The sequence below is a fragment of the Rhinopithecus roxellana genome, chromosome 14 (genome assembly GCF_007565055.1).
Source record: "Rhinopithecus roxellana isolate Shanxi Qingling chromosome 14, ASM756505v1, whole genome shotgun sequence".
NCBI lineage: Eukaryota > Metazoa > Chordata > Mammalia > Primates > Cercopithecidae > Rhinopithecus > Rhinopithecus roxellana.
In genome coordinates, this window is record NC_044562.1 from 69,238,016 (window position 1) to 69,257,474 (window position 19,459).

At 36.8% G+C, this 19,459-nt stretch overlaps 1 protein-coding gene and 1 long non-coding RNA gene across 2 annotated transcripts in view; one reads left to right on the forward strand and one right to left on the reverse strand.

Moving 5' to 3' along the window:
• Positions 1-19,459, forward strand: part of LOC104677536 (titin) — a 273,229-nt gene that overhangs the window by 14,046 nt on the left and 239,724 nt on the right. The window contains 22 exon segments of the mRNA XM_030916357.1: positions 1,080-1,205; positions 2,474-2,611; positions 3,202-3,339; positions 3,820-3,957; positions 7,184-7,489; positions 7,594-7,716; positions 8,978-9,259; positions 9,516-9,581; positions 10,223-10,481; positions 10,684-10,747; positions 10,858-11,073; positions 11,988-12,130; positions 13,067-13,272; positions 13,811-14,044; positions 14,155-14,399; positions 15,315-15,586; positions 15,706-15,870; positions 15,973-16,141; positions 16,241-17,934; positions 18,083-18,364; positions 18,812-19,078; positions 19,175-19,447. Of these exon segments, the coding sequence (XP_030772217.1) occupies positions 1,080-1,205; positions 2,474-2,611; positions 3,202-3,339; positions 3,820-3,957; positions 7,184-7,489; positions 7,594-7,716; positions 8,978-9,259; positions 9,516-9,581; positions 10,223-10,481; positions 10,684-10,747; positions 10,858-11,073; positions 11,988-12,130; positions 13,067-13,272; positions 13,811-14,044; positions 14,155-14,399; positions 15,315-15,586; positions 15,706-15,870; positions 15,973-16,141; positions 16,241-17,934; positions 18,083-18,364; positions 18,812-19,078; positions 19,175-19,447 (5,806 nt within the window).
• Positions 13,309-16,364, reverse strand: LOC104677530. Its single transcript, XR_750062.2, has 2 exons — positions 14,523-16,364; positions 13,309-13,434 (listed from the first exon to the last, which is right to left on the reverse strand). It is a non-coding gene; the product is annotated as an uncharacterized LOC104677530 (long non-coding RNA).

The following is a 19,459-nucleotide window of genomic DNA, read 5'->3' on the forward strand; positions in this document are numbered from 1 at the left end:
CTAATAAAATCCCCTTGTTGTATGTGTAAATTTCTGGGTACTGGATACCAAAGTTTGGTAGTGTCCCTGAATGTTCCCCTTATGAGTATGAAAAAGAACTCTGTGAACATACACCAGGGGTCTCACCACATTGATCTGGGGATGTAAGTATATGACTATAGGGAGAGGACAGATGGGTAAAACCAGGAGGAAGAAATCAATGCTGAGGCAGGAATGGGGAAAAGTGGAGGAGACACTGAACTCACTTTGCTTTAGAAATCTTAGCAACTGCTTCCTGGCTACGTGGGAAGACATTTACACATGAGTTTGAAGTGGAATGGACAGCATAGCCTTAACAAGCCAAATGACCAGAAAAGGTGAAAAGGACAGCACCATGGTTGGCAGCATTTGGGGACAGTTTGGAAAAGGCCAGTTAGTAAAGTTCTTGGCCAGTGGAACCAGTTGTCAGTTGGGTGGTTTGAGAAGATGAACTTTCAAGTCTCTTTCAACCTTGAGATTCTGTGTTTCAGTGATGAGATATTTGAGAACAGCACAGAGGCAAATGGAGAAAACTGTCCCCTTATATACGCATATACCTTAGATGCCCAGATGGAAACAGCATTCTTCACAGTATTTAGGGAAATTGACAAGACAAAATTATTGTATAAATGCAGATTATAAATTATCTGTGCTTAATTTCTCACATGTAAAATAAAAAGATCAGACAAAATTACTTCTAAAGCTTTCCATTCTGATATATATTCTAAGATTACCTTTAGATGACAGAATTAGTACAGAATAATATTGCCATAGATCTATTTGTAAAAATTGGAAGTCATTTTAAAGAAGACTACAATTCTCCTGTTCAAAACAAAATGTTGAATTAAACTTTGTTTTCTCTAAGCAGCCTACATAATGTACAGTTTAGGGAGAGAAAGAGCATAATCTTATTTATGAACATGAGATTATTTATTTTATTTAGTGACATCTCCAGAAAAGGGATTTTACATCTTCAAATTCCTATGTTGTTATATTTAATAAACACCATATAATTTCATTGGGTATCAGGAAATAAATTTTTTTTTAATCATTGTTTGCAGATAAGAAAAGAAACTGAAAAAACATTTGTACCAAAGGTAGTAATTTCGGCAGCTAAAGCCAAAGAACAAGAAACTAGAATTTCTGGAGAAATTACTACGAAACAAAAACAAGTAACTCAAGAAACAGTAAGTTCGATTTTCTAAATATTTTGTAGTTTGTTGACAATATCACATTACAGCCAGCTGCAGGTACCTTATAACTGAAACCCACAAATGGAGAAGTCTTTTGTTGTATATTTTTTGTTATCGTTCCTCTATGTCTAGCATTGAGACTCAAGATGGAAATTATGTTCACATTGCACTATTTTCCACTCACTTGATCAGTTTTCAGGAGACTGTCTACAGAACAGTTTAGGGCACATCTATGAACTTTCTAGAACATACATGAATGGATGATAGATATCATGCCAGTCCAGTTACCCACCGGGACAGTCGGTTTCTTTGTGCATAGCCTAAGCCCTCAGTCACTTAGATTGTAATGCACAAACTTTACATAGTTGTAAGACACATCATGTGTGTGCACATGCACACACACACACACACACACACACACACACATACATCAGCCATAAACACCCCAAATAAATAGCAAGGGAAAGTGAGGAAATGCCAGACATCGGCGAAAGCAAACACTTGCTCAAAAAACAAACAAACAAAAAAAAAAAACCCTTCAAATCATGGTTGATAAACAGTGACCTAGAAGCGTTTGCTGCTGTTGTGCCCTAGAGCTGTGTAAGGACAATCTCAGTATCATTAAAATCCATGTCTCTAAAATCTAAAATCCGTATGTGAAATCAAGCCTTTAAGTGTCAGGAGAGAGGCATTTATCTTGAATTCTTCCATGTTGAAGAGGGCACCTGTGCTCATCCTCCTTGAACTCAAGCTCTTTCCTGATCTTAGAGCTACTTTCTTCAAAGGTTCAGTTGAGAACCCTGTACACTTAAAAGACTGACCAGAGGCTGCTGACTGAATTTCCCTCTCCTTACTGTGAGTGAGACACTTTGAATGCAGCAAGAACCCTACTTGGCATAATCAAAGGCATAGAAATCCCCATGGCCATTGCAATGCTGGTGACTGGCAAGTTCAGCTGGCCTATAGTTTTCCAGCCACTTGTCAGCAGCCAACCACCAGGTTCGCTAACACGTCAACACGTCTCAGGGTGAGATATTTTCAGTTCTAGGACAATTTGCTAAGGAGCATGTGGGCAGAAAAGAAGACCATTCCTCAGGAAAGCAGTCTATGTCTGAAGCACAAGTGTAGGCCCCTAAAATGGAAATCTGACATTTTATCTTTCACCACTAAGCATTCTGTATTTTCCTGAATGTTTCAAGGATGTAGTGCCATTTCTTTTGTATATTTTGAAACTCAAATCTTTATTTTACTCTGAAAATCAGATAAGACAGGAAACTCAGATAACTGCTGCATCCATGGTGGTAGTTGCCACTGCAAAGTCCACAAAACTAGAAACAGTCCCGGGAGCTCAAGAAGAAACTGCTACACAACAAGATCAAATGCACCTAAGTCATGAAAAGGTGATGACTTCCTGCCAGTGTGAAAGTCACTTCTTGCACCATTTCATTTGCAAATCACCTACATTTCCATCATGGATCTTAATTATCACTTCTTCACTTTCACCTCTTCTTATAATGCAAATAGAAAATTTCTTTCCCCACACAGCTACCTTTCACTGCCAATTCATTCCTAACTTTCAGACATTCTTTGGCTTGTTACTAATATAATATAATAATTCACTTTAATATCTTCCTATTGAAGCAGATGTCTGTAAATAAGTCAATTCATAATACAAAAAATATGTGCTATTTACAGTGCTATTGAAATGTCTTATAGATTATAATTTTTAAAATGTGAAAAATACAAAAGAGTACTCATTAGTCTTTTATTGCCGATCACATTGTTTTCTTTTAAACTGGACTTATTGTTTAGATATTTTTGTCAGTGAAACAGTATGGATGATCAAAGCAGCTCAAATGATATATTTTAATGTAATTAAAATTTCCTTGAATAGGAAGAAATTTTGCCTCCTTTCTTTTTGACTTATGTTTCTTTTATTAAAGACTTATGGAATTTAATGACTATTTTCTTACTTTTTGTGTGTGATCAGATAATGAAGGAAACTAGGAAAACAGTTGTACCTAAAGTCATAGTTGCCACACCCAAAGTCAAAGAACAAGATTTAGTATCAAGAAGTAGAGAAGGCATTACTACCAAAAGAGAACAAGTTCAAATAACTCAGGAAAAGGTGAATACAGATATTTGAGCTGTGAAAAGTTCATCTTTAAACTAATTTCTAGCAAACTATTAACTACAATGTGGTATGAATTATTAATCTGTATTTGCCTTTTAAAACCCCTAACTAAAAACAAAACAGTAAATATGCAACTGATTATCATTAATTTTATCTGCACATTTGATTTTCATCCTCGGTAACATTTATAATTCATTTTATTCACCATTATTCTTTGCATGAAGATTAGCGTTTTTTAGCTTAATTTTTAAAAAGCGACATAGGGACTCATCTAGAGGTTTTTAAATAGCTAACATTTCTAAGTTTTGTGATTTGCAGTCAGTATATGTAGACATTGCCAGGTGAAAGTTAATTTCTCTTGTGTATTTAACCTTGAATAACCATCTTGCATCACCATGAGGAAGGGGGAAGGGTCATACTATGTGTGTTCAAAGCCCTGTTCAACTTAAATCTTGATTTTACTGTAATAATCAGATGAGAAAGGAAGCTGAGAAAACTGCCTTGTCTACAATAGCAGTTGCTACTGCTAAAGCCAAAGAACAAGAAACAATACTGAGAACTAGAGAAACTATGGCTACTAGACAAGAACAAACCCAAGTTACCCATGGAAAGGTGACTATTGTTGTTCCAAGTGTGAAATCCCCTATTATAATACATTAATACCACATATCATGTGAAATTTCTTATTATAATACATTAATATCAAATCTCTGAATTTCTTATGTATGAGTCACTATTAACCGAATTTATTTTTTAGACAATTAAATAATTGGAAACTAAAAAAGATTTATTGTTAATATTACTACATATCCCTTTCTCCACTTATCTCTTCGCCATTATTTTCAACATTTTATTAACATCTGGGAATCTTCCAGAAGTTGATTAAAATTGCATGCAGGCTAATTTTAAGAGGCCCATGAACATTTTTTTAAAACACGGAAGTTGTATAAGTAAATGATGACTCTTAATCACTGTCAAGAAGATGTGTGTTTTGAGGGGTCATAAATTCAGTATATTATGTTATGGAGTATGGACTTATTTCAGTAAATTACCCATAATTTTCTTTGTATGAAACTTTATCTTTTTTCCCTCCTGTAAATATCACAGGAGAAGATAAGCTGAAAAAATTATAATGCCTGCTGTAGCAGCTCCCACTAAAGCTAAACAAGATGCATATTAAAATCTAGAGAAGGAAGTATCCAAACAGAACAATTACACATAAGTCATGAAAAGATTACTGTATCTATTTGTAGCTATGAAATATCCATGAATTAAACTGTTTCCCATGACTATCATTTACTCCAAATGAGCCATTTACCTAATTGTATTCTTTATTGCTAATATACCACTTGAAAATTAGCAACTAAAGTTTCCCCATTTCATTAGCAGGATGGCCTGAATCCTATTTGTATTTCCCTCAACATCATTTTCTAACTCTACATCTTTTTTTTTTTTTTTTCTAAGACATGATTTAAGATAAACTTTTTAAACCTTTACTCAGGTCTAACATTTAATGGCATATCAGCCTTACAGAAGTCTCATAAATTATAGAAATTCCACTATGCAACATACTTCATGAGTGATTAACTTTTTATTTTTGTTTTCATTCAAATTTTGTCATGAATTCACTATCTTATTTTTGTTAAAAAATAGCTGAGGATGGAAGCTGAGAAAATGTTTATACCTAAAGTAGTAGTTACCACTGCAAAATCTGCTGAATCAGCCACACCGCCAACGACTAGAGAAGTATTTGCTGTTAAACAAGAACAAATACATCTTTTCCAAGAAGAGATGAAAACTGATGCAATGGAGGTGAAAAGTATTGTTTCATCCCATTTCATCATCAACTCTCATAACTTTTCATCCGTCATGAATTGTGCTTCCAGTGTTCCATCTAATTGCTTGACTGATCAATAAAACAGTAGAGATGGTTAGATTCAGTCCATCCTCTAGTTGAACGTGAGCATTTCTAGTAATGAAAAGTCAGACCATATAATACTCTTCTTTATGTCTCCTAAATTTATTCTCAGCATTTACTTGGTATGAACTGGTATATTCTAGTCCGATTTGTCTTCCTGCTTCTCTAGGTTACAAACATATGAGAGATATCAAAGTCCACTAAGAAATAAAAGCAGTTACCAGCGTACTCATTTGTAGTCCACCAATAAGTGTGTGTATATAAATTTGATATACAATAATTCAAGGAAAAAACAGACAGATGCTTCCTCAATTTCAAATATTCTACCATGATTAAGATTTTTCCATATGTTTAAAATTAAGAACAAAATTTAAATATTTCAGTTGTGTGATATTTAGTCAAATGACAGTTTCTTTGACAGTTTCTTTTATCATTGTTAAAATAAAATTAAGACTTAACCTGACTACTTCATATCAGACTGGCTAAAAGGTTCAAATGAGATATGGTGGAAATGTGATCACTCTACAATCAAAATAATATATATTTATTTAGTGTTATCTGTCGAAGATGTTAACATTTTAAAACGTCTATACAATTAAAGTCAGCTCATTGCCAATATAGTTTTTAAAAAAGAAACAAATAAGTGGACAAACTTAACTCACCTGAGCCTCATGTATATTTTATGTTTTTTTCTGAGATGACGCAATCTAAAGTGAAGATGGTATTTGCAGTCCTTCGAGGCAGATGAGATTGTTTGTGTCTTCCTAAAAGGAAGCCCTGGATAAAGCCCATGATCACTAAAGACCCAATTCCATCTCAGAAAAATCTCATTTATATCTTAAATAGTTCAGAGAACAATTTTTAAAGATATACAGGTAGCATAGTTGAAGAATGTTTCCGATGCATTCTAGATTCTATTCACAGATATAGAAAACTGAATATTAAGAAAATTTTCCAATCTTACTTTTAAAAAGCACTGGATGAACATGGCTATGTGATTTTTATGGTGTGCTGTTTCCAAGTATCACATAGAATCATAATATCTAAGCCACATCAGCTAGTTTGCCTTCTTTAAAAGAGAAACCGCTCTGCAAATTGTATTTCCATTTATGTTCATCAGACTCAGAAACGAGAAAATAATATTTGTTTCATTCTTTGCTTTAACTGTCCATAATAATGAAAGTAAATTAAACATCAATGTGAAAGGTTGTTCTCTTGAATCCAAACATGATAACACTTTCATTTTAATCACAATATTTTCATTTGCACGGGGTTCTCTTTGTCATCTGTGTGTTTTAAGAAAGGTATTTTCTAATAGATTAAACACATCTTACCCTTAGGGAATCATAAGTAAATTCATATGCTCACTCTGTGTTTATGAGCTTTCATGTTATGTCTGATTTGCATGCAACCATATAACTCTGTAGTTACTGATTTTTCTGGATGGGATGATGATGGTATTTGAGTGCACTTATATCACCACTGTCATTGCATTAACATCAGACTAAATGGTCAAGATAATAAAAATAATCAGTGAAGAGAACCAGCTCCAAAATTCTGATTTTCCAATTGCTGATTGACTCTCTGCCTGGAAAAATTCTACAAAATTTCAAAATCTCCTTATGATTTTATGTTCATATTGTGATTATCCTATGTTGTGTCTATGTGATTTAGTGTCTAGTATAATTAAGCAGGTGTACAGAGAGTGGATCTGAATCGATGTCTGTACAATATAATAATCAATGAAATAGTCCCTAAAAGTGTTTCTGAGATACATTTCTAGACACATTAACACTGCTGTATAACGTGGATGCCATCTACCTATCACGCCTTTAGCCATTTGCCTGTCCTGATGTCTAGGAGATGTTCCAGCCTCATCTCAATATTCCTGTGTGTTAATTCTGGAAACCTTGTCTCCAGGTGGATGTTGGAAAAAGGGCTGAAGCTGTAGCAACAGTTGTTGCTGCAGTAGACCAAGCCCGAGTCAGAGAGCCCAGAGAGCCCAGAGAGCCTGGGCGTCTTGAAGAATCCTATGCTCAGCAGACCACTTTGGAGTATGGATATAAGGAACGCATTTCCGCCGCAAAGGTAGCTGCTGAGCCTCCCCAACGTCCAGCCTCAGAACCCCACGTTGTCCCTAAAGCAGTCAAGCCTGTAGTAATCCAGGCTCCTTCTGAGACTCATATTAAAACTACTGATCAAATGGGAATGCACATATCATCACAGGTGAGTCTATACCTGCTGATTTTTCACCTTGTTCATGGTAAAGCAAGCCTCACTGCTGTGGTCATTGGTGATCAATGGTATCACTGAGTTTCATTTCAATGCAGATCAAGAAAACTACAGATCTAACAACGGAAAGATTAGTCCATGTGGATAAACGCCCCCGCACAGCTAGCCCTCACTTTACTGTTTCAAAAATTTCTGTTCCTAAGACAGAACATGTATATGAGGTAAGAAGTTACAGAGCATGATACAGAAATGTTTAAAGGAAATCAGTATCTAACCTGTGAAATAGAGCATCTTTGGAGTAGGCCACTGGAGGCTTTTTTTGGTGATGTGTGTGTGTGTATTTGCATTCACAGTGGGCCCAGATGCCCTAAAGGTTTGATTTCTGAAACTTGCCCAGGAGAATGAGCCTAGAGTCACAAGTGGTTATCTTATACCTCTGAGGAGACACAAATCCACACAGGCTTCTCTCTAGTTAACATTTCAGGGACAGCTCAAACTCAATTGTTTTACTATTGTTCTAATGATTTTGTGAAAGTAGTATACTACACAGCATAGTTTTACTTATGCTGTGAGACATTTCAGAGTAACTTAACTGTGAATGTGTTTCAATAATAAAGACAGGCATTGAGAAATCATATATTTATACATTCAATATAGCAAGATGGAGAGGTGGTACTATATGGTGGTTGGGTTGGATTGTGGAATCAAATAGCTCTGGATTAGTGCCCTATCTTCCCCCTTATAACCTCTGTCATCAGGAGAAAGTAAACATACATGTAAAATGCAAGTGAAAAGTATATAAAAACCTTAACAAGTTGTCAGCATGTAATAAATCCTTGATATTAATCACTATTGTTATCATACATATCCAAGAAATAGAACCCAAACCTTCTATCGTTTCAAAGAACTGTAAGTGTACATATAACGCCTGTATTCGATTTAGTCCCAAATTACAAAACAAATAACCATAGACCGCAACAGAATAAAAGCAGTAAGGAAACCTTTAAAATATTTTGTCTGAATGTCTCCATGTTCACCTTTCACATAGATTTGTGGCTAAAATTCAAATGTACTATTGCAAAGTAGTTCTTAGGAATTTACCAACAATTTCAATAATTTCTTAATTTTGAATCTCCCACTGTGGCATATTCAAAAGTGGCATTCATCGGAATGGTCAAGTGAAAATTCATGACTAAGCTTTAGAAGACCCCATCCTTTTATGATAAAAGCTGTAAAATAAGGAGTTCTGAATACAACTCTTTAAAAAACATATTTAAAATTTGTTTTACAAACTAACAGGCATGACAAGGAGCTTTATAATTGGCTTATCTCTAACTGACTTTTCATTAACTGTGTGATAATGAGTGATAATGAGAACATTAAAAAACGGACCTTATAGAAATAGGCTCAGACTAAGTCCAAGAGGGTTAGCCATCAGAGAATGGTTAAGTGACTTTATTTTCTGACTCTGTTTCCATGTAGGCATCAATAGCTGGTAGTGCTATTGCCACATTACAAAAGGAGCTGTCAGCCACATCTTCTGCTCAGAAGATCACCAAATCGGTGAAGGCTCCTACTGTGAAGCCCAGTGAGACTAGAGTAAGGGCAGAGCCCACACCCTCGCCACAGTTCCCCTTTGCTGACATGCCAGATACTTACAAGAGTCAAGCTGGCGTTGAGGTGAAAAAGGAAGTAGGGGTGAGCATCACTGGTGCCACTGTCCGTGAAGAGCGCTTTGAAGTACTGCATGGGCGCGAAGCCAAGGTTGGTCACTGGTTACCCACTGTTGCTTGGTCCATTCCCATTGAGCAGGGCCAGGTGGTTGGCTAGTTTGTACTGAAAAGTAGCCAGCGGAGTCTTGCCTTTCTCCTTTACCACGCTAACACTTGATTTTTATGGAGCACAGTATGGGTCAGAGATCATTTTCTCAAATTATTTTTATAATGTTGCATGAGCTAAGAGTTTATGAGATTTCCCTTAATTTCATGAGTATTTTGTAATATAATTTGTAAAAATCTAGGTAACAGAAACAGCAAGAGTACCAGCACCTGTTGAAATTCCTGTTACTCCACCAACTTTGGTCTCGGTGAGTAAAGAAGTTGATTATGTTGGACCCTATTCATATCTGCTCAAATCATTTTAATACATGTTTGCAAAGATCAGTTTCTCAAATTAATACAAAATGACATTAGTGAGCGTACAGATGCTCATTTTAAGACCGTATTTGACCATATTGGCAAGGAAGAGGGGAATTCTATGGGGTACATCATTCATGGATTCAAAAGATTTAATGTGCTTCCAATATGCAAAAAGGCATATTGCAGGAGCTGTGGAGACATAAAGACAAATCCATCCCTCCATCCCTCTTTGAAATATTTTCTTTGCCATCAGAGAAAATGTACATAAACGAGCATAATAAAATATATAAGGTGATAAGCACCACAACAGAGGGAGAATCCATGGGAGGGATAGATTCATTCCAGTTGGTGATACCACGGCAAAGCTTTGTTGAACGGGTAGCATTTGCTATTGAACCTTACAGCTCTTTACTAATATATTAGTATATTATATAAATATTAGTCTCTCTACTACTATTTCTGGAGTCCTGATTAAAAGGCCATTTTGTGGCAGTTGAAATGTGTAAGTTCAAACTCCACATTTGTTACAAAACAGAAATGATTAACGAATATGCACACATATCATTATTTATTTTTCTTCTCTCTTCAGGGCTTAAAAAATGTGACAGTCATAGAAGGTGAATCTGTCACCTTGGAGTGCCACATCTCTGGATACCCATCCCCAACAGTGACATGGTACAGGGAAGACTACCAAATCGAAAGTTCCATTGACTTCCAGATAACCTTCCAGAGTGGAATCGCTCGTCTTATGATTCGCGAAGCGTTTGCGGAAGACAGCGGGCGATTTACCTGCAGTGCTGTTAACGAGGCTGGAACCGTCAGCACATCCTGCTATCTGGCTGTGCAGGGTTAGTGGCCACCCTCCCACAGTCCTAATGCACATGCCATCACTTTCATCTGACATTCTTTTCCACAATACGGTTTCTGCGCACCTTGAAATGATGTCCCTTTTTGGAACTGGGGGGGAGATTATATGGTCAATTTAACTGTCAGTGCTAAGCAGGGTCACTAAACATCTCATCTCAATGAGAAACTTTTGTCTTCTTTCAGTGTCAGAAGAATTTGAAAAGGAAACCACAGCCGTGACTGAGAAATTTACCACAGAAGAGAAACGGTAAAACATTTTGCTAATTAGTAGCTGTTCTAGCACAGTTTTGACTTTCAGCCCCGTCAGTATTGGCAAATTGCAACTCAGAAACTAATATGAGGGAATTCTCTTTCCAGCTTTGTTGAGTCAAGAGATGTGGTTATGACTGATACTAGCATCACAGAGGAACAAGCAGGGCCTGGAGAACCTGCTGCGCCTTACTTTATTACAAAACCAGCAGTCCAGAAACTGGTGGAAGGTGGGAGCGTGGTGTTTGGATGCCAAGTTGGTGGCAACCCAAAGCCCCATGTGTACTGGAAAAAATCTGGTGTTCCTCTGACCACTGGATACAGGTATTTTGATGACTGAATATACAGTTCTCTGTGACTTGTATGATATGTGCATGAAGCCTAGAGTAGAATTTACTTACCCCACCAACCCTGAGCATAGGCTCTTTCATTGTGGAGCCATCTTTGTTTTGAGGTATTTTTACATTTTTTGTGCAAAGTCTTCCTAAGAAATAAAGCTATGTGACAAAAGTGGATGGAAGATATATTTATTTACATTATAGTTTAATTCATTGAGGTTGTGAAAGTAGAGAAAATATGGATTTTCACACATACACACTTCCAGAAAATATTTGAGACAACTTTCAATAAAAACATGTAATAACTAAGTGACTAAAAGATAGAAGAAGAGGGGCCATGTAATAAAGAAGAAAGCTAGTTATGCACAAACATCTATGCTACTAATTTTTCTTCAATATAAAATTTAGCTCTGAATATTTTGCAACTTAAGATAAAAAGAGCAACCTGGTAATCTAAAAATGTAGGTGCCATACATTAATAATAATAAATATAATGTACCAGAGAGTTAATACTGAAATATTTAAAGGAATTTATTGTTTTAGTTATTCATTTGATCTCTGAATGAAATAATGAACAAAATAACAAACGAGGAGAAAATACCTGTTGTTTAAGTGACCTGATCATTTGCTAATGTAAACACTGAAAATCACTTAATTTCATGACTGATTCTAGCAATAAATATTCTTTAAAATGAATATTTTAACTTATTGGGCCCTAATTACTCATGTTCTTGCATTTTTCTCAATTTTCAGCAATCTTATAATCTATTGTGGAGCTTAGTCATATGTTTAGGGTCATTGAATTTTATACCACAGATCCACTCACAGATAAGTCCAAATATTTTACCCACGGAAGGGTTGTTTATAACTGATTTTTAAATTTTGTACATTTACCTAAAGATACAAAGTGAGTTACAACAAACAAACCGGTGAATGCAAGCTAGTAATTTCTATGACTTTTGCTGATGATGCTGGAGAATACACTATTGTTATTCGTAACAAGCATGGAGAAACTTCTGCATCTGCTTCCTTGCTTGAAGAAGGTAAGTGCAACTCTAGTTTCTACGTGCATGATAAGATCTGAAATACAAGGAGATAGCAGTGCTCTCCGTTTGCTAAAAAACCTGTTGCCATTTACTGGTTCTGATACTTTGCCCCGGTGTCTTTGCCTCAGTTGTATGGAAAATGTTTTAGACCACATGGCCTCAAAAACTATACTGGCATTAAACTTCTGAGGTTCTAGCGATAGTTTCTGTTTGGTGTGTTTGTTTCTAGGCATATCATGCCTCCGAAAATGCACAGATTCTAAATCCAGTTGCCTTCCAGGCCCAGGCAGGTAACAGTGAGCGCAATGAAAACAGTGGCAAACTGGAGAGTAGGTGCCCTGCCTCAAAGAGACAGTAGCTGTGTTGTTGCCCAGCATGCACCAGGCTGTTACCAGGCATGCACCAGGTTGTTACCAGGCTCAGTGTTGCTAGAGCTCCTGATACTTTAAAGAAAACCTGAAAGTCAGGATTTTCAATGTTTATAACTTGAAAACAAATGCAATAGCTTTCATGCTAGACTGTTCACATTTACAGTGAACTGGTTCGCACTCTGTTTCATTTGATCTACACAGTATCCCTTAGAGGAAATTACAATATTATCTTCATTTAGCCAATAAAGCACTCAAGATTCAGGAAGGTAAATGAATTGTTAAAAGCCACACAGCAAATTAGGAAGACCTCCATGTAGATCCCCCCAAAACTGACTGCTAATATAAAATACTTTCTACAATTGTAGTGGCTGATTTGATTTGTTAGTGTAAGTTTGGTTTCCAAATTCCATCTAGAAAATATTGAGCACGTCAATAGTAGATATTTGGAAACTTTGGCTTTTGGTTATCAACTTTCCCCAGTGTAGAGTTTACCTGAATGCATAGTGGCATGAATGTTTTTTAGTAAGAACATTAAAAATTAACTTATGTTCTTAACTCTTAGCTGATTATGAGTCACTGATGAAGTCCCAGCAAGAAATGCTTTACCAGACACAAGTGACTGCATTTGTTCAAGAACCCAAAGTTGGAGAAACAGCCCCTGGATTTGTATACTCTGAGTATGAAAAAGAGTATGAAAAAGAACAAGCCTTAATTAGGAAGAAAATGGCCAAAGATACTGTAATGGTCAGAACGTATGTAGAAGATCAGGTGAGTATAAAAATAATGACCAACCAAACCATTTCATAAATTATACTTTCCTTTTTTTGTTTGATATTTTCATTTTCAAGAGATGAGCTCGGGGTTAGACAACTATTAGTAGGTCAAAGTTCACTGCTGCTAAGTTTCCTTAATCTTCATGGTATGTTGCACCTGTGAGTTTAGAAATAGAGATTACATATATGCCATAAATGTGGCTTTAGAAATAGGGTTTATAATATATTAAGGAAAAGACCAATATTAGTAGAGCTAAGTTCATTAATGCCAAGATCTCTTCATCTGTATGATAAGCTAATGTAACCTCTAACCCAACTCTAACTCCTGCTTTTTTGGAATACTTTTCTACCCAAGATGCCACAGCATTCAGTGGGAAAGATCACCATAATGCAGATTAAAACAAACAAACCAAAGTCTTCTAGATTCTTCTCCCAGCTAAAAACTTCAACAATCTAGCTCAGATACACATCCTTAAATAATTTCCATCAGTAAGGATAAGTATTTTTAACAGACCATAATCTTTTTTGCATAGGAATTCCATATTTCTTCCTTTGAAGAGAGACTTATTAAAGAAATTGAATATAGAATAATAAAGACTACATTAGAAGAACTTCTTGAAGAAGATGGAGAAGAAAAGATGGCAGTTGACATTTCTGAATCTGAAGCTGTTGAATCAGGATTTGAGTTAAGAATCAAGAATTACAGAATTCTTGAGGGGATGGGTGTCACTTTTCATTGCAAGATGTCTGGATATCCATTACCAAAGGTAAAATATAAACATTTATAATACCTCTTTGCCACAGTAAAGATACAAATTGGTTACAGTATAACTATTTGATGTAAATTTTATTCATACATTCATGGTATTCTTTGCAGATTGCTTGGTACAAAGATGGCAAGCGCATCAAACATGGAGAAAGATACCAAATGGACTTTCTACAAGATGGCAGAGCTAGTCTGCGTATACCTGTTGTTCTTCCAGAAGATGAAGGAATCTACACTGCATTTGCCAGCAATATTAAAGGAAATGCAATTTGCTCAGGGAAATTGTATGTGGAGCCTGCTGCACCACTTGGAGCTCCAACTTACATCCCCACACCAGAGCCAGTGAGCAGAATCAGGTAAGACTTATAATAATTTGGGTTACTTAGTATGTAAATTGTTTTCAAAACATCAAATATCTTAGTAGCAAATCGCTATTGTGTAAGAAGAAAATTGAGGGCTAAGATGGCACAGAAACTTACCAGTGGCAACACCAACAATTGCCAAGAGTTTTTATTTCTTGCCCCTATGTAAGATGAGCAAAGAATTTTCATCAGTGTATCATACTATTTATTTTCCTAGTACTACAGCTAATATCACAATAGCTCTTATTTGACACCTGATTTTTACATATGTAAATTTATACAACAGCCCTGCAATAAAAAGATGACTATTATTGGTTTGGAAATAGGAACACTGAGGCCCTGGGAATCTATGAAAATTGCCTTAATTCATCCAGCCTGTAAGTGGTGGTGCCAGCATTCAAACTCCAAGTCAGTCTGGCTGCAATGTGTAGATAGAGTCTTGTTTTGCTTTGTTTTGTTTCCAAATTGATTTCTATGTTTTCCTCCTCTGAGATAAAAATATATATATTTTTTTATTTTTCCATAAATGTATTCATTTGGTTTACTTATCCAACCAACATTTATTAGGATGTTTTGGCAGTTAAATCAAAAAAGTCTAGTGACTGATTAAATCCAATTGGTAAGGAAAAGACAGTATTGAGAATTATTCCAAGATTTTTGAACCTGGGTACCTGGATGTACTGAATGACTACCAGCCAAAATTGAGAATATAGGAAAAACATAGCTGTGGGGGCAACAATAATATATTCTATTTTAGATCTGAATGAGTTGGAGGTGCATGTATTAGAACACGCAAGAAGTAAATTCTAAAATAACGTGAATAATGAATAATGAATAAGACAAAATGAAGTTTGTTTTGCTGAGTTTTCTTTATGCCTCATGAAAGTATTGTTTGTCTTTGTTTTGCAGATCTCTCTCTCCACGTTCAGTGAGCAGGTCTCCTATACGCATGTCTCCTGCACGGATGTCACCTGCAAGGATGTCTCCTGCACGGATGTCCCCTGCAAGAATGTCCCCTGGACGTAGGCTGGAGGAGACAGATGAGTCACAACTTGAGAGACTGTATAAACCAGTCTTTGTGTTAAAACCTGCTTCTTTCAAATGTTTAGAAGGGCAAACTGCCAGATTTGACTTAAAGGTTGTTGGTAGACCTATGCCAGAGACGTTCTGGTTTCACGATGGTAAGTATGACAGGTTTTTGCTCATGAATCATAAAAACACAAAAACAAGCTTATGTATCTGTCTAACAATTTTTTGAAACTATTTTAAAATCTACTTTCTTTTGAACATATTGTCACAGGCCAGCAAATTGTCAATGACTATACCCATAAAGTGGTCATTAAAGAAGATGGTACTCAATCACTAATTATTGTCCCTGCCACACCCAGTGATTCTGGGGAATGGACTGTGGTTGCCCAAAACAGGGCAGGCAGATCTTCAATTTCAGTGATTTTAACTGTGGAAGGTAAAATGAGATAAAATAAAAATAAATGAATTTTCTTATCACTTGGATTATAAACAGGTATTTCAGCCTTACTCCCTCTAAATCATGACCTTTCTCTTTCAGCTGTGGAACATCAGGTAAAACCAATGTTTGTAGAAAAACTGAAAAATGTCAATGTAAAGGAAGGTTCCCGACTTGAAATGAAAGTCAGAGCTACGGGTAACCCCAACCCTGACATTGTATGGTTGAAAAACAGTGACATCATTGTGCCTCATAAATATCCCAAAATCAGGTAAGTTTGGAAATAATAAAGCTAAGCTCATTATACAAATCCAATAACCAGGGAAGCTATACTACTATATTGATGATTCCCTCCCCCAACTTTTTATAGAATTGAAGGAACCAAGGGAGAAGCTGCCCTTAAAATCGATTCCACTGTCAGCCAAGATTCTGCCTGGTATACTGCGACTGCTATTAATAAAGCTGGCAGAGACACTACAAGATGCAAAGTAAATGTTGAAGTTGAGTTTGCAGAGCCTGAACCAGAGAGAAAGTTAATCATCCCAAGGGGGACATATAGAGCAAAGGAGATTGCAGCCCCAGAACTGGAGCCCCTCCATTTGCGATATGGTCAAGAGCAATGGGAAGAAGGTGATCTCTATGACAAAGAGAAACAACAGAAACCATTCTTCAAGAAAAAACTCACCTCCTTAAGACTTAAGCGCTTTGGACCTGCCCACTTTGAATGCAGGCTAACACCCATTGGTGACCCAACGATGGTGGTGGAGTGGCTCCATGATGGAAAGCCACTTGAGGCAGCCAACAGGCTCCGTATGATCAATGAATTTGGGTACTGCAGCCTTGATTATGGTGTTGCATATTCTAGAGACAGTGGTATCATTACTTGCAGGGCCACTAACAAATATGGAACAGATCATACATCTGCTACCCTTATTGTTAAAGATGAGAAAAGTCTTGTGGAAGAATCCCAGTTGCCTGAGGGGAGGAAAGGCTTACAGAGAATTGAAGAATTAGAGAGAATGGCTCATGAAGGTGCACTTACAGGTGTAACGACAGATCAGAAAGAAAAGCAAAAGCCAGACATTGTCTTGTTCCCAGAGCCAGTTAGAGTACTTGAAGGGGAGACCGCAAGGTTCCGCTGCAGGGTAACTGGCTACCCTCAGCCCAAAGTCAACTGGTACCTCAATGGACAGCTCATTCGCAAAAGCAAAAGGTTCAGAGTTCGCTATGATGGTATCCATTACCTGGACATCGTGGACTGCAAATCATATGACACAGGTGAAGTGAAGGTCACCGCAGAAAATCCTGAAGGTGTGATAGAGCATAAAGTGAAGCTTGAGATTCAACAGAGGGAAGATTTTAGGTCTGTTCTTAGGAGAGCTCCTGAACCAAGGCCCGAGTTTCACATACACGAACCAGGAAAACTTCAGTTTGAAGTACAAAAAGTGGATAGACCTGTTGACACCACTGAAACCAAAGAAGTTGTGAAGTTGAAAAGGGCTGAAAGAATTACCCATGAAAAAGTGCCCGAAGAGTCGGAAGAGCTGCGCAGTAAATTCAAGCGCAGAACAGAAGAGGGCTATTATGAAGCCATTACCGCTGTGGAGCTCAAGTCTCGAAAGAAAGATGAATCCTATGAGGAACTCCTCAGGAAGACAAAAGATGAACTTCTCCACTGGACCAAAGAGTTAACTGAAGAGGAAAAGAAAGCTCTTGCCGAAGAAGGCAAAATCACGATTCCAACTTTTAAACCTGATAAGATTGAACTAAGTCCTAGTATGGAGGCTCCAAAAATCTTCGAAAGAATCCAAAGCCAAACAGTGGGCCAAGGATCTGATGCACACTTCCGGGTCAGAGTCGTGGGGAAACCAGACCCTGAATGTGAATGGTACAAAAATGGTGTCAAAATTGAACGGTCTGACCGGATCTACTGGTACTGGCCAGAAGACAATGTTTGTGAATTGGTCATAAGAGATGTGACTGCTGAGGACTCTGCCAGCATCATGGTAAAAGCCATCAATATAGCTGGAGAAACCTCCAGTCACGCATTCTTACTTGTCCAAGGTAATTTGCATGTCTTTCCTTTGATGGACCTGTCTTTGTATTCAAGAATATCCATGAGTGTGTTTACTTTTCTTTCCCCATTCCTCAGGTTGCGAATTTAATTTAATATAATGTGCTCTCCCCTTTTCCCCCCACATTTTTCTTGTAGCCAAGCAATTGATCACTTTCACACAGGAATTACAAGATGTTGTTGCTAAGGAAAAAGACACTATGGCAACCTTTGAATGTGAAACTTCAGAACCATTTGTTAAAGTGAAATGGTATAAAGATGGTATGGAGGTTCATGAGGGAGATAAATACAGGATGCACTCTGACAGAAAGGTTCACTTCCTCTCCATACTGACCATTGATATGTCTGATGCTGAAGATTACAGCTGTGTGCTTGTAGAAGATGAAAATATCAAAACGACTGCTAAACTTATTGTTGAAGGTATTCAACAACGAAGGATTTCATTGTTTACCTAAGCTCTAAAGTCACCTTTAGCATGTGGTCAAATTAGCTATGCAATTTTTCTTTCATAAAACAATTATTTGGAAATTAGCTATAAGTTTCATAGCCAGAATCATAAATTTATGTTCCTAATGAAGAATGTTAACAATTTGACCATTTGGATTTTTTTAAGTAGTATTATCTTGATTTTTAGCTTTTAAGATTTTTATTAAAACATAATTCTTTACTTTCAAAAATATTTAAAAATTAAAATAAAATAACTGCTTCTCATTGAAAATTTATCTCTCAGCCCATCAGCAGGTAGATATTAAGAATATTCCTGATAGTATGGGGGAGATAAGAGATATACAAGACATTGTCTGTATCCTAAGTCTAGATGCATACCTCTCCAAAAAAAATGATTTCTTTTTCTGTTATACACTTCAGGTGCAGTTGTTGAGTTTGTGAAGGAACTTGAGGACATAGAAGTTCCGGAATCGTATTCAGGAGAATTAGAGTGTATTGTATCCCCAGAAAATATAGAAGGAAAATGGTATCATAACAATGTGGAGCTTAAATCCAATGGCAAATACACAATTACATCTCGTCGTGGACGTCAGAACCTCACAGTCAAGGACGTAACCAAGGAGGACCAGGGAGAATACAGCTTTGTCATTGACGGAAAAAAGACAACCTGTAAACTAAAGATGAAACGTAAGTCTTCCCATTCTTGTCAGCCTGCAGTGAGCATCATTATGGTTTATCAATAAAAAATGATCGTAACATTCTTTTTCTCCCCATATTTCACAGCCCGCCCCATTGCTATCCTACAAGGACTTAGTGACCAAAAAGTCTGCGAGGGTGACATTGTTCAGCTTGAAGTTAAAGTCTCCTTGGAAAGTGTGGAAGGCGTCTGGATGAAAGACGGCCAAGAAGTGCAGCCCAGTGACAGGGTTCACATTGTGATAGACAAACAATCTCATATGCTGCTCATTGAAGACATGACTAAGGAAGATGCTGGAAATTACTCTTTCACCATTCCAGCCCTTGGCCTCTCCACCAGTGGGCGTGTCTCTGTCTATAGTGAGTCCTACT